The 20,249-nt window shown below is 36.8% G+C and overlaps 2 protein-coding genes across 2 annotated transcripts in view; one reads left to right on the top strand and one right to left on the bottom strand.

The window, feature by feature from the left end:
• Window positions 1–18,475, top strand: part of LOC136847389 (solute carrier family 2, facilitated glucose transporter member 8-like) — a 28,935-nt gene extending 10,460 nt beyond the window's left edge. Inside the window, exons 3-8 of the mRNA XM_067119032.1 lie at window positions 2,011–2,078; window positions 7,686–7,836; window positions 12,135–12,297; window positions 14,656–15,372; window positions 15,783–15,900; window positions 17,531–18,475. Of these exons, the coding sequence (XP_066975133.1) occupies window positions 2,011–2,078; window positions 7,686–7,836; window positions 12,135–12,297; window positions 14,656–15,372; window positions 15,783–15,900; window positions 17,531–17,713 (1,400 nt within the window). The 3' untranslated portion in view covers window positions 17,714–18,475. The remainder of the gene's footprint in view (window positions 1–2,010; window positions 2,079–7,685; window positions 7,837–12,134; window positions 12,298–14,655; window positions 15,373–15,782; window positions 15,901–17,530) is intronic.
• The window catches only part of LOC136847395 (transcription factor Adf-1-like), a 129,746-nt gene that overhangs the window by 92,260 nt on the left and 17,237 nt on the right, over window positions 1–20,249 (bottom strand). Inside the window, exon 2 of the mRNA XM_067119040.1 lies at window positions 6,961–7,016. The gene's annotated coding sequence lies outside the window, so the exon portion shown is untranslated. The remainder of the gene's footprint in view (window positions 1–6,960; window positions 7,017–20,249) is intronic.

The following is a 20,249-nucleotide window of genomic DNA, read 5'->3' as shown; positions in this document are numbered from 1 at the left end:
TCCTACGACCTCTGTACTCCATTATTCTCTTTCTTATATATATATATATATATATATATATATATATATATATATATATATATATATATATATATATATTATATATATTATTATATATATTATATATATATATATATATATATATATATATATATATATATATATATATTATATATATATTGTTACGTGATGGTCTGGTTGGATCATGTGTTTATCCAATTTACGTAGTTTTCTGGCCAGTCTGCAAACCAAGATTACACGTAACCTGCCACTTCAGCCAAAAGTTAACCTCACAAAAGACAGTCGTTAATTAGCCAGTTGTCGCCAGTTAAGGGTTATTAACCTTAACAAAGAATATGTGAGATGAATTTGATTTTAAACGCAACGGTTCTTCCAAACATTCGGACGCGAGGCATACAAAGCATCGAGATTTAACCTGATTTTGCTTACCCTAAATCCTAGGTATTTTACTGGAATAACGTGTTGAAGCTCACAATATATCAATTAGGCTTAATTCAGACTTCGTAACACATATGTTCAAGTGGTATTGAAGGAAGAAAACAAAGAAAAAATGAAATATGAGAAAAGAGGTTGGCAAAGAATGTGGATCTGCTCAACAGCACACTATAGAATCTACCTTAATGACTTGCCGCTGGAGCGCATTTACAACGGACGTGCTGGAAGTTCGGTGTGTTTTTGCCCACCATTCATCATTAATAAAATAGACAAAGGCGGGGACAGGGCCACCTTCCAGACGCCTGCTCGAGACGGGTGTTGCTTTCTTTCTGTGGAACACTTCGACCGGGCGCTGGGTCAAAACAGGCTTCAGTCGTTTTAGGCGTCTATGCTCTGTTAAAACATTCGCCACGACAGACAGGTAAAAAGGAAAAAGGACCTTAGGACCACCTATTTTTAAGGCTGATATGGGAAATTTTCCCATAGGTGAATACTAACTTACCTATCCCGCTCTTCTCCAACGGACGTTAAGGTTTCCAAACTGAAGACGCCCACGGATGAAAGCAATTTGGTCTTGATCAGGTTGACTGATACTACTATCCCTAAATGTTCGAGGGCGAACAGCGTAAATATTTATAAAAATATATATATATATAAATTTTTCCCCTCAACAGCGGGTGGCTCTAGAAAAAAAAACTGTTACCGGCTAATCATTACTTTAACAGCTAAACATGAGCATAATATTATATATTATTTTCTCATAAGAATGAGAACATATGTTTGGTACTCTACTAATAATAATAATTGAAAGTAAATATCCATTTACTATATCATCATATATTCTTTGGGCAATGCACCACATGACTACTGACAGGCCTTTCTGAACTGACTTTACAATTTAACAAATAAAAAATGCGCCGAAGTTTCTTCGGCACAATCGAGTTTGTACAGCGTATAATGCTGTATGAGCCGCGGCCCATGAAACTTTCAGACGAGGCCCGGTGGTGGCCTGTCCTATATCGTTACCAGACGCACGATCATGGCTAACTTTAACCTTAAATAAAGTAAAGACTACTGAGACTAGAGGGCTGCAATTTGGTACGTTTAATGATTGGAGGGTGGATGATCAACATAATCTGTAGCCCTCTAGCCTCGGTAGCTCTTAAGATCTGAGGGCGGACAGAAAAAATGCGGACGGACAGACAAAGCCATCTCAACAGCATTCTTTTACAGAAAACTAAAAAAGAAAGGTGCAAATAACAGCTATTTCCAATCCTGACATGAAAATTGTATTTTTCTTCACTATCTGCATTACTTATTTTCCGTTGAGAAACCTCATATGACTAATCCCATTCCCACTGGAAAATTTCCTTCCTAAAGAGTAAACGTTTTATGTTAAACAGATTTTTCTTCACATTTAAAAATTACCATAGAAATCCCAAACAATAAAAGAATTTTCTTTTCCTTTAGTAACCCAAAGAGGTCAACCTGCAGATCTGTAACGAGGGAAAATATGCAAGGCCTATAATACACAAGTCTCATTTTACCCAACAGATGGCGTTGAAGAACAAGAAGTTAAGGAAGAACCAGCATCTGAGAGACGCATTAGATTACTGAAACAGGCGAGTATGATGGAAGCTTTCCTACACAAAATCTTAATCATTAGTTGTTTTATTAGATATATATATATATAAATATATATACAGTACATATATATATACCATAGTCATTATACGCTTTATTTAATATATATACATATATAATGCACCATGTCATTTTTTTTTATATTCGCAAATATCGTTTAATATCCAGTTCCCTATATCTAGGAAATAATTTGCTCCCATGGGGGAATTATAATTGGTAAGTGCTTCGTCACCAGTGGGATTCGAACCACCTGATTGCTCAGTGGTCAAAAGTCACCGTGGTTCGAATCCCACCGGTGACGGACTAATCAATTATCAATTTCTTGGGTGTAAGTTATTCCCAAGGTATACTGGACCGAACATTAAATGCTATTTCTGGCTTGCTTATTTGTAATATATAGCATTGTTACAAACGTCCTTTAATATTCAATTTGTTTCTGCCTCGAAATAATATATTTTCATATATGTTACCGGCGATTTTTCAGTTGATATAAGCCAGTAAGATGCAGGCTCGAACCCACGACGCAGACAAGAATCAGGGATAGTGACGCGATTTTAACCATTCGGCCGCAGGTGGTTAAAATCGCGTCACTGTAGTCCTGAGTTCTGTCTCCGTGTTCGAGCCCACGAGACACAGAACTTATTATCAACTAAAAAATTCTTCGGTAACATATATGAAAATATATTATTTCTGGAGGTAGAGCCAATTGATATCAAAGGACGATTGTAGCTCATGCTTGTATATGAATCACGGTGATGTGATAAAATTATTCATATATATATATATATATATATATATATATATATATATATATATATATATATATATATATATATATATATATATATATATATATATATATATATATATATATATTATATATATACATACATATATATATATATATATATATATATATATATATATATATATATATATATATATATATATGTGTGTGTATATATATATATATATATATATATATATATATATATATATATATATATATATCATCACTGAGCCATAGGAGAATTTTAAAAACAAGAAGAAGAGATTGAAATCATTAATACCTTTGCAGTTTCGTAGACAAAACAATAAACCTTATTTAACCATTCTGTAACAACAAACCTTATTTAACCATTCTGTAACCAGTTCATCGTCATTCCAAAGTTACTAAAACCACGTAATGTTAAGTAGTTAACAACAATCCATAGTAAAAATATATTGATTAGGAATTCTCCTGAACAAACGAACGAACGTACTTATGAAATTAGTAAGGTTCTCGCCTACCAGTCGAGAGACCCGGGGTTCAAATCCTGCCACTCACTGATGGCTTGGGGATGGCGCCATTGCATAAACCCGGTGGGCCGCCAACCTAGCGGTCTGAAAACTCAAGAGGATTAGTAAGAAAATATGTACCAGCCCTAGTGCTGGGGGTTTAACAGTGGTCCTAGCGACACACTGGCCACATGTCTTACGCAACAGGGCTTCTCCCCCTCCCTGGCTGTTGGCCTAAGAAACCGAGTTCAGCACTGGTCCTATGAGCCATGCAAGGCTCAGGAGGACTTTAACCTTAACAACATGCGCTGAAATCAAGTATAAGAGTCCACGTACTGCCAGGATATTACGAAACGAAACATTAACGAATCGTATGTTGAAAGACAAATCCCTTAGAACTGATAACAAATTATTGAAATGAAAATTTTCAAACATTTTAAGGTAGCTTTAAAGTAATTTTTGTTTATGTATTGCTATCACAGAGATGGCTTTGTACCTACATGTAAACGTTTGTATCAACTGACCCCAAGGTCTTATAAGAACACGACAGCTCTTGGGCAACTTGTTTCTTTTTTCTAATTATTCATCCAGTTCAATGGCAATCTGAGGTGAACCAGGATTCATTGACAGATGTATACAGTATATATGTGTGTGTATATATATGTGTATCTATGCATATATACATATATATATTATCAGATATTATATGTATATATATAATGTATATATCTGGAAAAGGCATATGATTGAGTCCCACGCCATGAGGTTTGGAGGTGTATGCAAGTGAAGGGAATACCGGAGAAATACGTGAGGTTGATCCAAGATATGTGAGAAGGAGCAAAAAAGCAGGTTAGCAGCAGTGTTGGGTTAACTGAATGGATACCAGTAAGAGTTGGTTTACATCAGGGATCTGCTTCAAGTCCATATCTTTTTGGCCTGATTATGGATGTGATATCTGAAGGAATAAGAGATCAATCCATGCTGTTTGCTGATGACATCGCGTTATGCATCACCCAACAGAGGGGTAGTGGAGTCAAAACTAGAGCAACGGAGGAAGGCACTGGAAGACAGAGGATTAAAGATCAGTAGAAAGAAGGCTGACCACCTAAGGTTTAATGAAGATCAAGACTCCGAGATTAGTATGGAAGGGACAAGGTAGAATCGAGTAGAAAAATTTAGGTATCTTGGCTCAACAGTAGCTGGTGATGGGAATTTGGATGTAGAAATAACACAGAGAGTGCAGGCTGGATGGAAAAACTGGAGAACGATGTCAGGCGTCTTGTGTGACGGCAGAATCAACATGAAGGTTAAAGGAAGAGTGTATGAGACAGTAGTGATGTTGCAGAAACATGGCCAGTGCAAGAGAAGAAATTGGATGCGATAGAGATGACAATGCTTTGGTGGATGTCTCTTATCACGAGGCTGTTCAACTTCTTTAAATTCTGCCATGCCCAAATGAGACTGTGGTCTTTTTATTTCTAAATATTATACAACCTTAGCTAATCCATATTTCGACGGCCTTAAAGTCACTTTAATCAATGTCTCTTGACCTTGAGTAGCATGGCACGCTTTACAGAGTTGTTTCAGAATTTTCAACAGTTTTATTTTCCCCTCATAAAAAGGGATAACTGTATTAGAATAACAAAAGTATCAACTTCAAACATTCAAATTTCACCTCATCTCGGTGGAACTTCATGGTTTATAAAGAGTGCATGAACTGGCATGAATTCGCTATTGTTAAATCAAACAGTTCTATTTGGAAATAATATTTACAACTGCGCTATTTTATTTCGTTTCGAATGAACTGGAACTGGAATATAAAATTTAGGCCAAAGGTCAAGCGCTGGGGCCCATGAGGTCACTCAGCGCTGAATGGAAACTGAGAGTAACAAGGTTTTAAAGGTGTAACACGAGGGAAACCTCGCAGTTGCACTATGAATCAACCGTTAGAAGGGGTGGGGGCGTGGAAAGTAAGGTAGAAGAAAAAGAATATGGACAGATGTACAGTATAAGAAATGAAAGGGGTTACAGCTAGGGGCCGAAGGGACGCCGCAAAGAACCCTAAGTAATGCCTATAGTGCACCGCATGAGGTGCACTGAGGGCACTACTCCCCTACGGATTTGAATGACATGAGAAATAAATTTTTTGCAGTGATTAAGACACATTTCATTTTTTTAACGTTACGGATATTAATTACCTAATGAAAGGGGTATATATTCGTATCTCCCTATTTTACATATTTTATATTTAGAAATATTATTCAAAACAAAAACTTTTATTTTAGTTATGGATGGCGGAAATGCTTTACTCTACTCCTCTCTCTCTCTCTCTCTCTCTCTCTCTCTCTCTCTCTCTCTCTCTCTCTCTCCCTCCATTGTCCTTGTTTTTAGAACAGTCACGTATAGCCACTCGGGAATTAGCGATGATGCGCAATTCGGTGGAACTAGCTATACACGATGCAACTTCGACGATAATTAGGACCACTCCGTCACCAACTCACGTCCAACATCCAGCGCAGCGTTGCCATCGCGTCATTGTAACCAATGTGCTTTCGCTATTTTACTATTTTGCCTTCTCTCATATTAGCTACATCATCTTCATAATCCTCTTGACACAAAATATCACCAAAATTATAGCTATCGCCCCATCTAGAATCTCGTGAATGAGAAGACATGCATCATCTGCTAATGGATCACATACAGCCGAAGACGGCGCGAAAACCGCCGACGACTTTCATCAGTTATAGCTAAATCTTTGGGCATACCTATGGCAACATTGTATGTGTCTTATAATGCGACAACTGTTTGCTGACGGCGGAATAGGCCAGGCATATAATATATATATATATATATATATATATATATATATATATATATATATATATATATATATATATATATATATATATATATATATATATATATATATATATATATATATATATATATATATGTATATATATATATATATATATATATATATATATATATATATGTGAGTTGATATTAAACGACATTTGTAGTTTAATGATTGTATATAAATCGTGGTGTGATAAAATTTAATTATATATATATATATATATATATATATATATATATATATATATATATATATATATATATACTATAATATTATGTATTATGTATTATATATATATATAATATATATACAGTCTATATATATGTATAATGAAATTTTTATCACACCGCGATTTATATACAATCATTGTTATAAATGTTCAATTCCACTGCTGCTTGAGTATCCCCGAAGGGGAATTATCACCGAATAGGGAATTTAAAGCGATAAATGGATCGGTACTGAAGTGTCTCGATCCATTTATCACTTAAATATTCCCTTTGATGATAAGTCCTCGGGGAACACTCTCGAAGTAGCGTGAATTGGATATTAAACGACATTTGTAGCTTTAATGTATATATATATATATATATATATATATATATATATATATATATATATATATATATAAACACTGTATAAAATTTGGCTAAACTGACAGGTACGTTTCACTGAAACAAAACTGTAAACAATAATTATGAAAAGGTGACACATATCCTACTTACCCTACAGCAAGAAGGCAGGCGATTGTCTGACACCACAGAAGGCTACATACTGTATTCTGAAAAGAGAGAAGACGTTCTTAATGCAGAGCAACAAAATCAAACCTTGATTCATTTCATAAAAATTTAAAACCATACCATTCTTTTTCTTCACACTTTTCAGATAACGATGGTAAAGACAGGTAGATGGCAAACTGAATATTTGGAAAAATGGAAATGGCTGGTCCATATTTATTAATACTATACAGTAGTAGAGAGAATGGTGAGAGAAAAAGCGAGTCACGAGAGAGAGAGAGAGAGAGAGAGAGAGAGAGAGAGAGAGAGAGAGAGAGAGAGAGAGAGAGAGACTTTTATCCTTCAAGAGCCAGGTGTATTGCTGCCTTCATGGTGAAATCCCCGCTCTTTTATTTCCCTTTTTCTTAACATGTTTTCTTTGAACCTGGACTAGGTAAGGGCATTGGGTTGCCCATCCCATCTGCCTCTCCTTTACAAAAAAATTTGTCCTTCATCCAAAAACCAAACTGAAAATCATTATTCATAATTATTATACACCTTTTCATAAATGGCAGTTAAAACCTGCGTTCACTTCTACGTCTATTTCTGTGTGTGTGTGTGTGTGTGTGTGTGTGTGTGTGTGTGTGTGTGTGTGTGTGTGTGTGTGTGTGTGTGTGTGTGCGCAACCGCTCACCTAAAGGACATCTAATACCAAGGTTCCCCAATCATTCCAGATGGGGCTCGTTTGTATGGGTTGCATGGGGCATTTTTCCCTCGGCGTCGCCTTACCCTGGCCCTCGCCTGCCCTATCCGACATGGCGGTCAACAACGCTACTCTGGTGGGAACGGAAATGGCCCTCAACGCTCTGCAGAAAGACATGACAGGTAAGGTTACGCGAATTTTAAATCCGTCACAGTTCTTGAAGGCTTTCCTTCACTGCTGCAACTTCTTTTCGACTATAGAGGTCAATCGTTTCCATCCATAGTAGACAGAGGCATTTCTTCCCGCTACTCCTTTATAAAAAGAAATGACAGGTAAGATTACGTAAGCTTATTACTAAGATCTGTTTTTGGTCGTGTCAGGTGATCTGGAGTGTCTATGGTTACATAATGATGGTTAAATGGAACAGGTTTCGGTTAGACTTTGGGAAGGAATGGGACGGGTAAAATGAATCACTAACTCGTCCACGTCACACCAAAAACTACACAAAACTTTTCATTTATGCCCGAATATAGGCTTAAAATTAACCTGTACTGAATCTGAATATATGACCAATGACTCCTGAACCTTTCTCTCACTTCTATAGTTTTCCCTTTCATAATGCTTTATGGATTCCTTAAAGGTTCCCCGCTGAATAATTTCCCCTCGTTTTCCTCCTTTCCCCAAGTCTGAGTTACAAAGGGCATTTAACTAGCAAACTTGTCAGTCTGAAAAGTCTGAAACAGGCCACGATCAACACTGACAAAATCACAAGATTCCGTCGAGCACTTCATTTCAGACACGTTCAGGTTTTTTTTTTTTCTCAACTTATGCAACACATGACCTGCTGACGAGACGAATATTTAGTTACACTGGCCCCATTGTTGAAGACAGAATTCATGCAACAGATCTCCCATTTAGAATGTAGTATAACATTTCCAAATAGTACGTAAAATGTAACATTTTCATGCGTATGCTGTGGGTGAAAGATTCGTTTGCTCCTGGTAGCAATTAAAGAATATATTAAAAGGATAAGCAAGGACTAATTAATACAGGGCATAACTATGATCCATTACCTGCATTTTTTCTTCTTATAAAAAACCTGTTATTGTCATCCATCAATTCGTTTCAAATGTTAATACTCACGTTTCCAGTTCTACTCCTTATAAAAAGAATAGTCTAAAATTACCTGGATACTAATAGCTAAGCTAAGAGGAGTTACTGTTATATCAAATGAGAAATGTCAACTGACGATGCATGACTGATGGTATAGTTGACTGCATATAGAGTTTAGGCCAAAGGCCAAGCACTGGGACCTATGAGGTCATTCAGCGCTGAAACGGAAACTGACAGTAAAATGTTTGAAAGGTGTAACAGGAGGAAAACCTCGCAGTTGCACTATAAATCAATGAGAGGATGGAAAGTAAGATGGAAGAGAATATGAAGGGAGATACAGTAAAAGGAACGAAAGGGGTTGCAACTAGGGGCCGAAGGGACGCTGTAAAGAAACTTAAGTAATGCCTACAGTGCACCGCGTGAGGTGCAATGACGGCACTATCCCCCTACAGGGAACCGATAGTACAGAAAAGTAGTCTAACATCTTGGACACATTCCTCGAAAAATACGACTCGCTTACGAATGACTTGCTTTCTAATGAGTAAAACTTTATGGTTGTCAAACCGCTCCTACTGTTTTTCTTAAATGAAACGAGGAGGTCAGTTAACCTTTATAGAAGGAAATGTGATTATTAAAATCCTGAAAAACTAAATGGATTTTGCACATTATTATTCGCTTGTAATCTTCTATTAGCTATACCCTTATTACTTTGGACAGTCTGATCACAAACTACTGTACGTTACTTTAACTAAATTTCACCAACTTCACTTCTTGCAGGTTAAAACCTTTGAAGATCGTTGTGTACTGTGCACACCATGTAACCAGTAATAATAGTAATTCTTAATTCAGTCAAACTCTTTCAATACTTAATGCTCCTAAGCAGAAGTAATCTCTACGGCCTTGAGCTGGAGCAAGGTCTAAGGACTTCTGCATGGCAGGTCTAAGGTTTTGAGCAGAGGCAAGGTCTTGAGTACTGAGCAGGGGCAAGGTCTAAGGTATTCAGCAGGACAAGGTCTGAGTTCTTCAGCAGGGCAAGGTCTAAGATGTTGAGCAGGACAAGGTATGAGTTCTTCAGCAAGGCAAGGTCTAAGGTATTAAGCAGGACAAGGCTGAGTTCTTCAGCAGGGGCAAAGTCTAAGTTATTGAGCAGGACAAGGTCTGAGCTCTTCAGCAGGGGCAAGGTCTAAGGTATTGAGCAGGACAAGGTCTGAGTTCTTCAGCAGGGCAAGGTCTAAGGTATTCAGCAGGACAAGGTCTGAGTTCTTCAGCAGGGCAAGGTCTAAGATATTGAGCAGGACAAGGTATGAGTTCTTCAGCAGGGCAAGGTCTAAGGTATTAAGCAGGACAAGGTCTGAGTTCTTCAGCAGGGGCAAAGTCTAAGTTATTGAGCAGGACAAGGTCTGAGCTCTTCAGCAGGGGCAAGGTCTAAGGTATTGAGCAGGACAAGGTCTGAGTTCTTCAGCAGGGCAAGGTCTAAGGTATTCAGCAGGACAAGGTCTGAGTTCTTCAGCAGGGCAAGGTCTAAGATATTGATCAGGACAAGGTATGAGTTCTTCAGCAGGGCAAGGTCTAAGGTATTAAGCAGGACAAGGTCTGAGTTCTTCAGCAGGGCAAGGTCTAAGTTATTGACCAGGGCAAGGTCTGAGCTCTTCAGCTGGGGCAAGGTCTAAGGTATTGAGCAGGACAAGGTCTGAGTTCTTCAGCAGGGCAAGGTCTAAGATATTGAGCAGGACAAGGTCTGAGTTCTTCAGCAGGGCAAGGTCTAAGGTATTAAGCAGGACAAGGTCTGAGTTCTTCAGCAGGGCAAGGTCTAAGGTATTAAGCAGGACAAGGTCTGAGTTCTTCAGCAGGGGCAAAGTCTAAGTTACTGAGCAGGACAAGGTCTGAGTTCTTCAGCAGGGGCAAGGTCTAAGGTATTGAGCAGGACAAGGTCTGAGTTCTTCAGCAGGGCAAGGTCTAAGGCACTGAGCAGGACAAGGTTCTTCAGCAGACGGTATTGAGCAGGACAAGGTCTGAGTTCTTCAGCAGGGGCAAGGTCTAAGGTATTAAGCAGGACAAGGTCTGAGTTCTTCAGCAGGGGCAAGGTCTAAGGTATTGAGCAGGACAAGGTCTGAGTTCTTCAGCAGGGCAAGGTCTAAGGCACTGAGCAGGACAAGGTCTGAGTTCTTCAGCAGGGCAAGGTCTACGGTGTTGAGCAGGACAAGGTCTGAGTTCTTCAGCAGGGCAAGGTCTACGGTGTTGAGCAGGACAAGGTCTGAGTTCTTCAGCAGGGCAAGGTCTAAGGTATTAAGCAGGACAAGGTCTGAGTTCTTCAGCAGGGGCAAGGTCTAAGGTATTGAGCAGGACAAGGTCTGAGTTCTTCAGCAGGGCAAGGTCTAAGGCACTGAGCAGGACAAGGTCTGAGTTCTTCAGCAGGGCAAGGTCTACGGTGTTGAGCAGGACAAGGTCTGAGTTCTTCAGCAGGGGCAAGGTCTAAGGTATTGAGCAGGACAAGGTCTGAGTTCTTCAGCAAGGGCAAGGTCTAAGGTATTGAGCAGGACAAGGTCTGAGTTCTTCAGCAGGGCAAGGTCTAAGGTACTGAGCATGTGGTTCCCAATTTAGGCTTCGCTGAAGGTTTCTAAGTAGTACTTCTCTTACTTTCACACCTATATAGTATCGTATGTGGGCTCATTATACAGTAATGTTAACGATCATCTGCATAATTCATTATAGTTTAAACACAAAAAAAAATTAAATACCCTCAATACAACCATTTTATGTTTCAGTTTACTGAGAAATTTGGGTCGATATTCTGATAACTCAAGAGGTACTAAGCAGGACAAAGCTGATAACCCGGGGTCTGATACTACTGGTCCAATCAAGCTCGTATCTAGCACGAGGATATGGCGTTACATGACAAATTTAGTTTTATTTCTCTTATGCAATCCCTTCACCTCTTAAAAATCAACATAGGCCATTTGAATAAGCAATTAGACGATGACGAACCTTGTATTCTTGCTAATCTATTGATTTATTTTGCACCCGTGACTTCTCGAATCCCTCTGGAGATATTTCTTTCCAGTGCTTACTCCCTTTGGAGTGCTGTTTCTTCCCAAAACTTACTCATTTTGGAGACGTATCTTCTAAGAACTGAATCCCTTATACGTCTTAGAAATCAATCTCTTTCAAGACACTGTTCTGTCATAGGAATGAATCGTCTTGGATATGTTGTACCTTCCCAGAAATTGACCACAATGGAAGTTTTGTTTCTTCCCAAACCTTAACCCCATTAGACAAGTAGTTCCTTCATAGAAATTAATCACTTCGAAGAAATCCTTCCCACCATGACTAGACACAACTACGTGAAAGGTTCTCTATGCATTTCCAGGTAGCATGGTATCCCTCGGCATGCTCTTCGGGGCATGGATGGCTGGCTGGTTGGTAAGCACGTTGGGGAGGAGGCGTTCCATGCAAGTTATCACAGCTCCCTTTCTGACTGGATGGCTGCTTAATGCCTTGGCGCCTAACCCGGAAGTCCTACTCGTATCAAGGTATATACTATGCGCAACTGTGTCGTAATTTATATTATTAGAACTATTATAGCCATATCTACACACACACACACAAATTTACATATATATATATATATATATATATATATATATATATATATATATATATATATATATATATAGATAAAATCCATGAAGGAAAGAGAAACATTCTCTTTCCTTCGTGGATTTTGTCTTTATTTATATATTCATCACACTCCATATTTTCGTGATTCAGTTATACACACACACACACACACACATATATATACATATATATATGCATATATAATATATATATATATATATATATATATATATATATATATATATACAGTATATATGTGTATATAATTATATAAATACACATATATATACTTACATACATACATATATATATATAAATATATAAGGCCCATAAACACTATTTAAACGTTATATATATATATATATATATATTTCTATATATATATATATATCACTATATAATATGGACAGGTGGATATATTACAACATATATATACAAAAACATATATATATATATAGGCCTCCGATGTTATAGGAGGCCTAAGGCCACACCTTCATGTTTTTTATATATACCATTGTAACTTTCCACCTGTCCATATTTCAACAGTGAACAGGGGCACAGAAACAAGTGTGAAATATATGGTTTCAACGTTTAAATAGTGTTTTATATTTCTTATTTTCATATTACACTGTAGTATTACAGGAAAAGACATTCACATATATATATATACATACATATATATATATATATATATATATATATATATATATATATATATATATATATATATATATTTAGCTAAGGCCCCACAACAGATAAAGAAAGAAGTACCAAGCGCTTTCATGTTATTTCAACAAATTTTCAAGGTAACATGAAAGCGCTGTACTTCTTGATTTATACTTCCTATTAAATGGCCTTAGATGAATTTATTTTCAAATGCTATTAAATGACATATACATATATATATATATATATATATATATATATATATATATATATATATATATATATATATATATATATACACATGTGTATATGTATATGTATATGTATATATATATATATATATATATATATATATATATATATATATATATATATATATATATATATATATACACAAATCAACATAAAGCCAATTCCCTGACAAGACTTCGGTCACTGCCAAAGTCATACTTCATCTAATGGATCGTAGATGAACCTTCTGAGCAGAAAAATTCCATAAGAGAAGCCGTTTCACACACCTACAAATAAGGATCATCAGTAGTGCGTGAAACCCATTACGGACACCATGCCTTAACCTCTCGCTTGCACATTTTCTTGCTTCCTGGATGTTACGGCCCTCACTTTCTAATACCACTTCCATCTACTCATCCAGCACTTTCTAGTTTATAGGTCTTTCTTTCATCCTCCCTTTCAACACTTCAGAAATACACACTTTCCACCAACCTACCGTCCTCCATTCTTTCCTCAAAGGAGCCTGTTTTTACGATCTCTTTCTACCCTCGTATATTATAAGACAGTCACACTCTTTTTATCCTCCAACCTATTTGCATTAAATGAATTTAATACCATATTTTCAACCCTTTCTCTCCATCTAAAGCAACTATTAGCTTTAACTTTCACTTCAACCTGATAATGATCAGATATAACTCCAGCCATTCCTCTGCCTGCCATTACAATCATGAACTTTTTTTTTCTTCTGTACAGTGTATCAGAGGAAGAGTGCCTAATGAAGGGTTGTAGACCCCATGGTGAGAGCTCTGAAGGGGTAAAAATTAGTGTGTCAAGAAGACTCTGGGAACGAGTAAAAGAATACAAACTATAAGTTAGCCCAAGAACTGCATACACAGCAGTGACTGTGGTAGGGGGAAAAACTGCGCTTATGAGTGCACAGTGTACTGTCCTGAACTAAAATGTAAATAATGTAAAAGAGAATTTTCGGAAGAGTGAATCCCTGCCTGGCATACTTCTACAAAGATGCCTCTTGAAAAAGAAAAAAAAAAAACCGCCGAGAAGATATAAAATAAAATTGGTTAAAAATATTTATTAGCAAGGAAACTTTACAACATATTTAGCCTGGCTTACAATGAAATCAATACACGTGCAAAGGTCTGCAAACGAACAAACAATAAATAAATAAATAATGACAACCAGACCGGCACATCATTTTCTTCACACAAAAATACAAACATAACTTTATGCTTCCAAAAAAATTACAGTTAAAAAAGTATCAAAATCTTTCTTGAATTCAGCACCCTGAGCATGGCTATTAGGTTAGAATACTGAGTAGATTTTCTCTGATAATCACTGCAACCTTCCTTTTCCAGATTTATTGTGGGTCTGGCTTGCGGGTCAGTTTCAGTAGCAGCGTCTACCTACGTCTTGGAACTAGCTGACGTGAGCGTGAGGGGCATGATGGCCACAATGCCAACTGTGGCCATAGTGCTGGGTGGCCTCTACACAGTCTGGATGGGATACGCCCTCCAGTGGCACCACTTGGCACTCGTGTGCGCCATTCCTCCCACGATCATGTTGTCCGTCACCTTCCTCCTTCCTGAATCGCCGTCGTACCTCGTCATTCGCGGGAGACGCCAACGGGCACTGATGATCCTCCGGAAACTCAGAGGACCCTACGCTAACGTAGAAGAGGAAGTACAGGAACTGGAGCGCCGTAATCTGTCAGGCGCCACCGGCGGGCAAACGGGATGGAAGGGACTCCTGAACCCGGAAGTGATGAAAAACGTCGCCATCATGATAATGCTGTTCCTGTTCCAGCAACTGTGTGGGAATTACGTTTTCATGATCCAGACGTCCAGGGTCCTGAAGGCTGTTGGGGCTCCGTGGGACCCCGATGCTGCGACAGTTGTCGTCGGGGCCATCAGAGTTGCCGGAACAATCGTCGCCATTTTCCTCCTGGACCGCATTGGGCGAAGGTACTGCATGATCATCTCGCATGCAATCAACGCCATGGCTCTCATCATTCTCGGAGTGTACGTCTTTTTGGCCGAGGGAAGTCTTCCAGATGAAGAAGAAACTTACTCAAGGTAAGGGTGTTTCGATTTATCAAGTTGATTAACACGTGTTAAAAATAAACAAATTATGAACTACACATCTATAAAGCGGTAAAAACCAATGCTGCAATTAAAGAATGTAACATTTGCAAGGGTGACAATTGCTTCTTACATACATAGGTGCAGGAAACCATCAATTCATACCCACTGTGATTTGAAATTTGCTAACTTTGCTTCCAAATTTTTAAATATATATTGTTTTTCGTTTCAATGTATAAAAAAATCATAATATAATATTGACTGACGTTTCATTTTCGCTAATAAACGCAGAAGAAACCCGATATAAAATATGAAATTAACACGAAGTACATTATAAAAGAGATTTATCTAGCTAGTACAGCATTACTTTAAAAATACCTGCAACCTTCCATCTTCCATTACAGGCTCAGTTGGGTGCCACTACTCTGCGTACTGGTAATCATGTTCATCATCAACGTGGGTGTACACCCAGTTCCCTTCATCCTGGGCACAGAGTACTTCCCAACCAACATCCGAGCTCAGGTCAGTTCCAACTGACTAATGATTGCCCCTTCTATGGGGACTATGCTCTTAACAATTGAACATATGATTTTACTGGTAATAATTTATAAGTCAACAAACATTATCATCTTGGTCAGAGCGTGAATTCATTTGAAGCTTTTCGGATTTTCAAGTTAGCCTGCATTAATAATTTGTCGAGGGACGTATTTCTATGAGGTCGTCTGAATTTGTAACTATATCAGCATTGTGTAGAACTCTCAATGCCGAGAAGAGGAGTAATTTTGTATAAGGTCCACAATAATATATCAATAGAATGTGAGACTTTATAAAAATGTATGAAACGCTTTCGAACCCTATCCTGGGTTCATCTTCAGTTGGACTCAAGATGATCCCAGGATAGGGTTCGAAAGCTTTTTATACATTTTCATAAAGTCTCACATTCCATTGACATATTGTTGTGGACCTTATACAATATATCAGCATTATTATCCTAGCTGAAGAATTTATTTCACCGAAATTATTCGAGTCTGCAAGCCAGCCAACATGGTAATTTGTTAACGTATAAATCTATTTGAATTCACGGCAACTTGCAGGTTTTGCCAATACCATCAACCTGACACGCATTTTTTTTATTCAGTTACCTGCAGTTATACGTACAGCAACATTACTATCTGAATTGATGAATTATTTCAATTCCAGCCCATCCGAACTTGTAATGAAAATTGGCAGTTACGAAGAAAAAAATATACTTTTCAAACTGTAAACACGAGATATATGTCAAGATAAACACAGCTATAATTTAAATGTGGTATAAATTCTCTAGACGTACAAGTAAATAATCAGATTCCAGGATTCGCAAATTGAAAGCCATATTTTACTTTACACTGTTGTAAGTTTTGTTATAATGCTAGTATATTTAAAAAAGCACAGTGTATTCCCATCAAAAACATTCAAACAACTGAAATAAAAATTTTAACGATAAATACGAGAACAAAAGTATGTTACTTATTATTTAATAATAATAATAATAATAATAATAATAATAATAATAATAATAATAATAATAATAATAGGGAGGAGGCCTTCGCTGAGGGGAGTAGCATTAAAAATAATTGCTGTTTCTAAGGCATTCAGTTTATATAGAATCTTCTCTATTCTTCTTACTATCATCTCATCAGATACACGCTGATGAAAACGTTATAAGAAGAATAAAGAAGACTCTATATAAATTTAATACCGTAGATACAGACATTACTTTCAATAATAATAATAATAATAATAATAATAATAATAATAATAATAATAATAATAATAATAATAATAATAATAATAATAATAATAATAATGAAGAAACTAATCCAAAGTTATGTATATGTACACAGCAGCATGTGGATTTGTTCCCCCATTTCAAGACTCATGCTACTATGAGTATTTAATAATAATAATAATAATAATAATAATAATAATAATAATAATAATGAAGAAACAAATCCAAAGTTATATATGTACGCAGCAGTGGATTGGTTCCCCCATTTCAAGACTCATGCTACTATGAGTATTTAATAATAATAATAATAATAATAATAATAATAATAATAGTAAATTTCTTTTTAAAAATCACTTATTCCCTAAACGTCTGTTACTGTTCCAGGCTTCGTCCATCTGCTTCTCATCGGGAACGGTTTTCGCCTTCCTCGCTCTCCAGCTGTACAGTCCCATGCAGGACGCCATGACGCAAGCGGGTCTTTATTGGTTTTACGCTTCCATCAGCGCCCTGGGGGTGTTATTCACTTTCATTTTCATCAAAGAGACCAAGGGGAAAACCGTTGGATGAAAGTGAAAAAAGTCTCAAGATGAAGTAAATTATATATACACATACCATTAACTTTCATTGTATAATTTAAGTACTTGTTTAGATGTGCAACATCCGGATTGGGTCGTCCACAGTTTACTGTGTATCGATTTGGATTTGTTTGAGAGAGAGAGAGAGAGAGAGAGAGAGAGAGAGAGAGAGAGAGAGAGAGAGAGAGGGGGATACGTGCGTATAGTAGAACATAAATCCGTAAATATAATTTTCTTTATATGAAAACATATAACCCTTTCTCCCGTGCAAGAGGGTCGATGTACAAATATTACATGAAACCTTTATAGACTTTGTGAACAAATACATCACCTTAACAGATATAGATACACAATGAACCACTTGAAACATCGGGTGAATTTCATCCTTTAAGAGTACAAATAGTTTAACAATGGCCACAGTAATCACTTAAGTTTTCCTTTCCCTAATATCTTATATATGCTCTCCACTGAAAATCTTGAAATCCGAAAGAAATCTTGAAATCCGAAAGAAGAAAAATGGAGTTTTTTTCCTTTCCATGATGGGATTCGAACTAACATCACTAGGCGAATGAGTTCACCAATACACTGCAGTATACCAAGATTCTTTGCAATAAGCTAAAATGACGGGAAGCTAATTTACTGTCCACAGTTTGAATAAGGATAGAGTGAGACTTTTAGCAGTTATATCCAGTATTAATTAGTTTTAGCTTTCAACAATTTGTAGAAACTAAATAAATGTGTAATCTAAAATAAACTAGTTTATGATCTAAACAAAAAAATAAAGGAAAATGTGTAATTTACTTATATGGTGATTTTTAATAAATATCACCAAACGGTTTCCTTCGTTCAGCTGTAGACAACCTAAATCGTATTAGAAGTGACTGAGTTCTGGATGAATGGTCCCCGTACTGATGGATGGACATCGTTAGGCTGAGGATGTCATCCCTTACCTATGACTTCTCACCTAGCTGTCCAACTTCTTTAACAGTACCTTGTTCCCATTTTCACCTCTTCCTAAAGAATACATCATTCATGGAAGCTCTATAACAGTCTGGAAATGCGAGTTCTTTACAATTCTAATCTAACTTGATGGATAGATGGTATTCAGGGCAAAGGCCCATATAATGAGGCTGAGACGACCATTCTACGCTTCAATGAGATAGAAAGATTTCAGTCGTTGAGAAGAAAGGTAAGAAACGTGAGCTACAATAAATAAAAAGGTATAACGCTGAAGTCGACATCTTGAATGAAAACATTTACTAATTAACGAGAGTGCAGTTGAATACTGAATGACAGAAAATTTATATAATGTATATACATATATACATACTGTATATTATATATATTTCTTTTCATCTTTCCTAATAAGATGAGAGCATCAATATCATGCACATCCGTCAGAATACCAAACAATTGTTTACCAAGGAAGTTTCTGTGGCTGAATTAAATAACTGGGGCACTGCACCGAAAGTGCTCCAGCTTCTGCAACCTATCACAATATGCACACTCAGGTGCAACCATTCTTTCTTAAATATATAATGGTGGGTTCATTATTTATGATCGATCCGATGTCTTACTGCAAACAGCTGTTTACCTATTCGACTGTAATGCAGACGGCCGAGGATGAACACTAGATTATTATCGAAAATTATATAATATATATTATATATATTATGTATATATATGTAAATACAACATGTGTGTATACATATATATATGTATATATATTAATACATACATATGTATATATATATACATATTTAAGTGTGTATATATATATATATATATATATATATATATATATATATATATATATATATATATATATATATATATATATATATATATATACGCCATTTCCTATTAAAATATAAGAACGTAATGATGGCTTACAAGGGACCTTTGGTATTTTCTTTATACGAGATACGTGTAATGCAGCAATTCTTGTCTCCTTTTCCGGTCTCTCATTTCCAAGAATCACGAACTTACTTGGACCGTCATGTAAAAAAATGATAACCTGAGCCCTTAGAATTAAAGGACAGGCGGTAATAAATGTATTCCGTATTTACAAAGCACTCTTTTTTTAATCTGCATAAACGACGAAGTCGTGCATATAATCATTGTCAGGTGAGGTCAGTTTGGCCGGCCATATGCCGTTATTGGATCTTTCCTAGGTAGTGACCCGCAAGGGTTTTCGGGGTCGTTATCTAGGACTAATATTTCTCGGGGAGTCATTATCTTTATGATATTTGCAGTCTTTTGTTTGTTTTTACGGTAATCCCAAGCGGGCTTGTACTAAACACGCAGCAAAGGTGGATACATACAGTGTTAAAACCCGTGGGGGTCATTATCTAGGAAAGATCCCTGTTATCTGTAGCCTTCATGTGCTGGTAATCGACAACGGCATTTCAGAACTGACTACAGTGCTGGGAAAACGTGAAATCGATTTTTATAGCTTTTTTTAGGCATGCATGCCAAGCACTGGGGCAACTAAGGTCATTCAGCGCTGAAACGGAAATTTGCAGTAA

The sequence above is a fragment of the Macrobrachium rosenbergii genome, chromosome 16 (assembly GCF_040412425.1).
Source record: "Macrobrachium rosenbergii isolate ZJJX-2024 chromosome 16, ASM4041242v1, whole genome shotgun sequence".
Taxonomy (NCBI): domain Eukaryota; kingdom Metazoa; phylum Arthropoda; class Malacostraca; order Decapoda; family Palaemonidae; genus Macrobrachium; species Macrobrachium rosenbergii.
The sequence above is the reverse complement of the archived record's forward strand: the minus strand, read 5'-3'. Positions and strand labels throughout refer to the sequence as shown.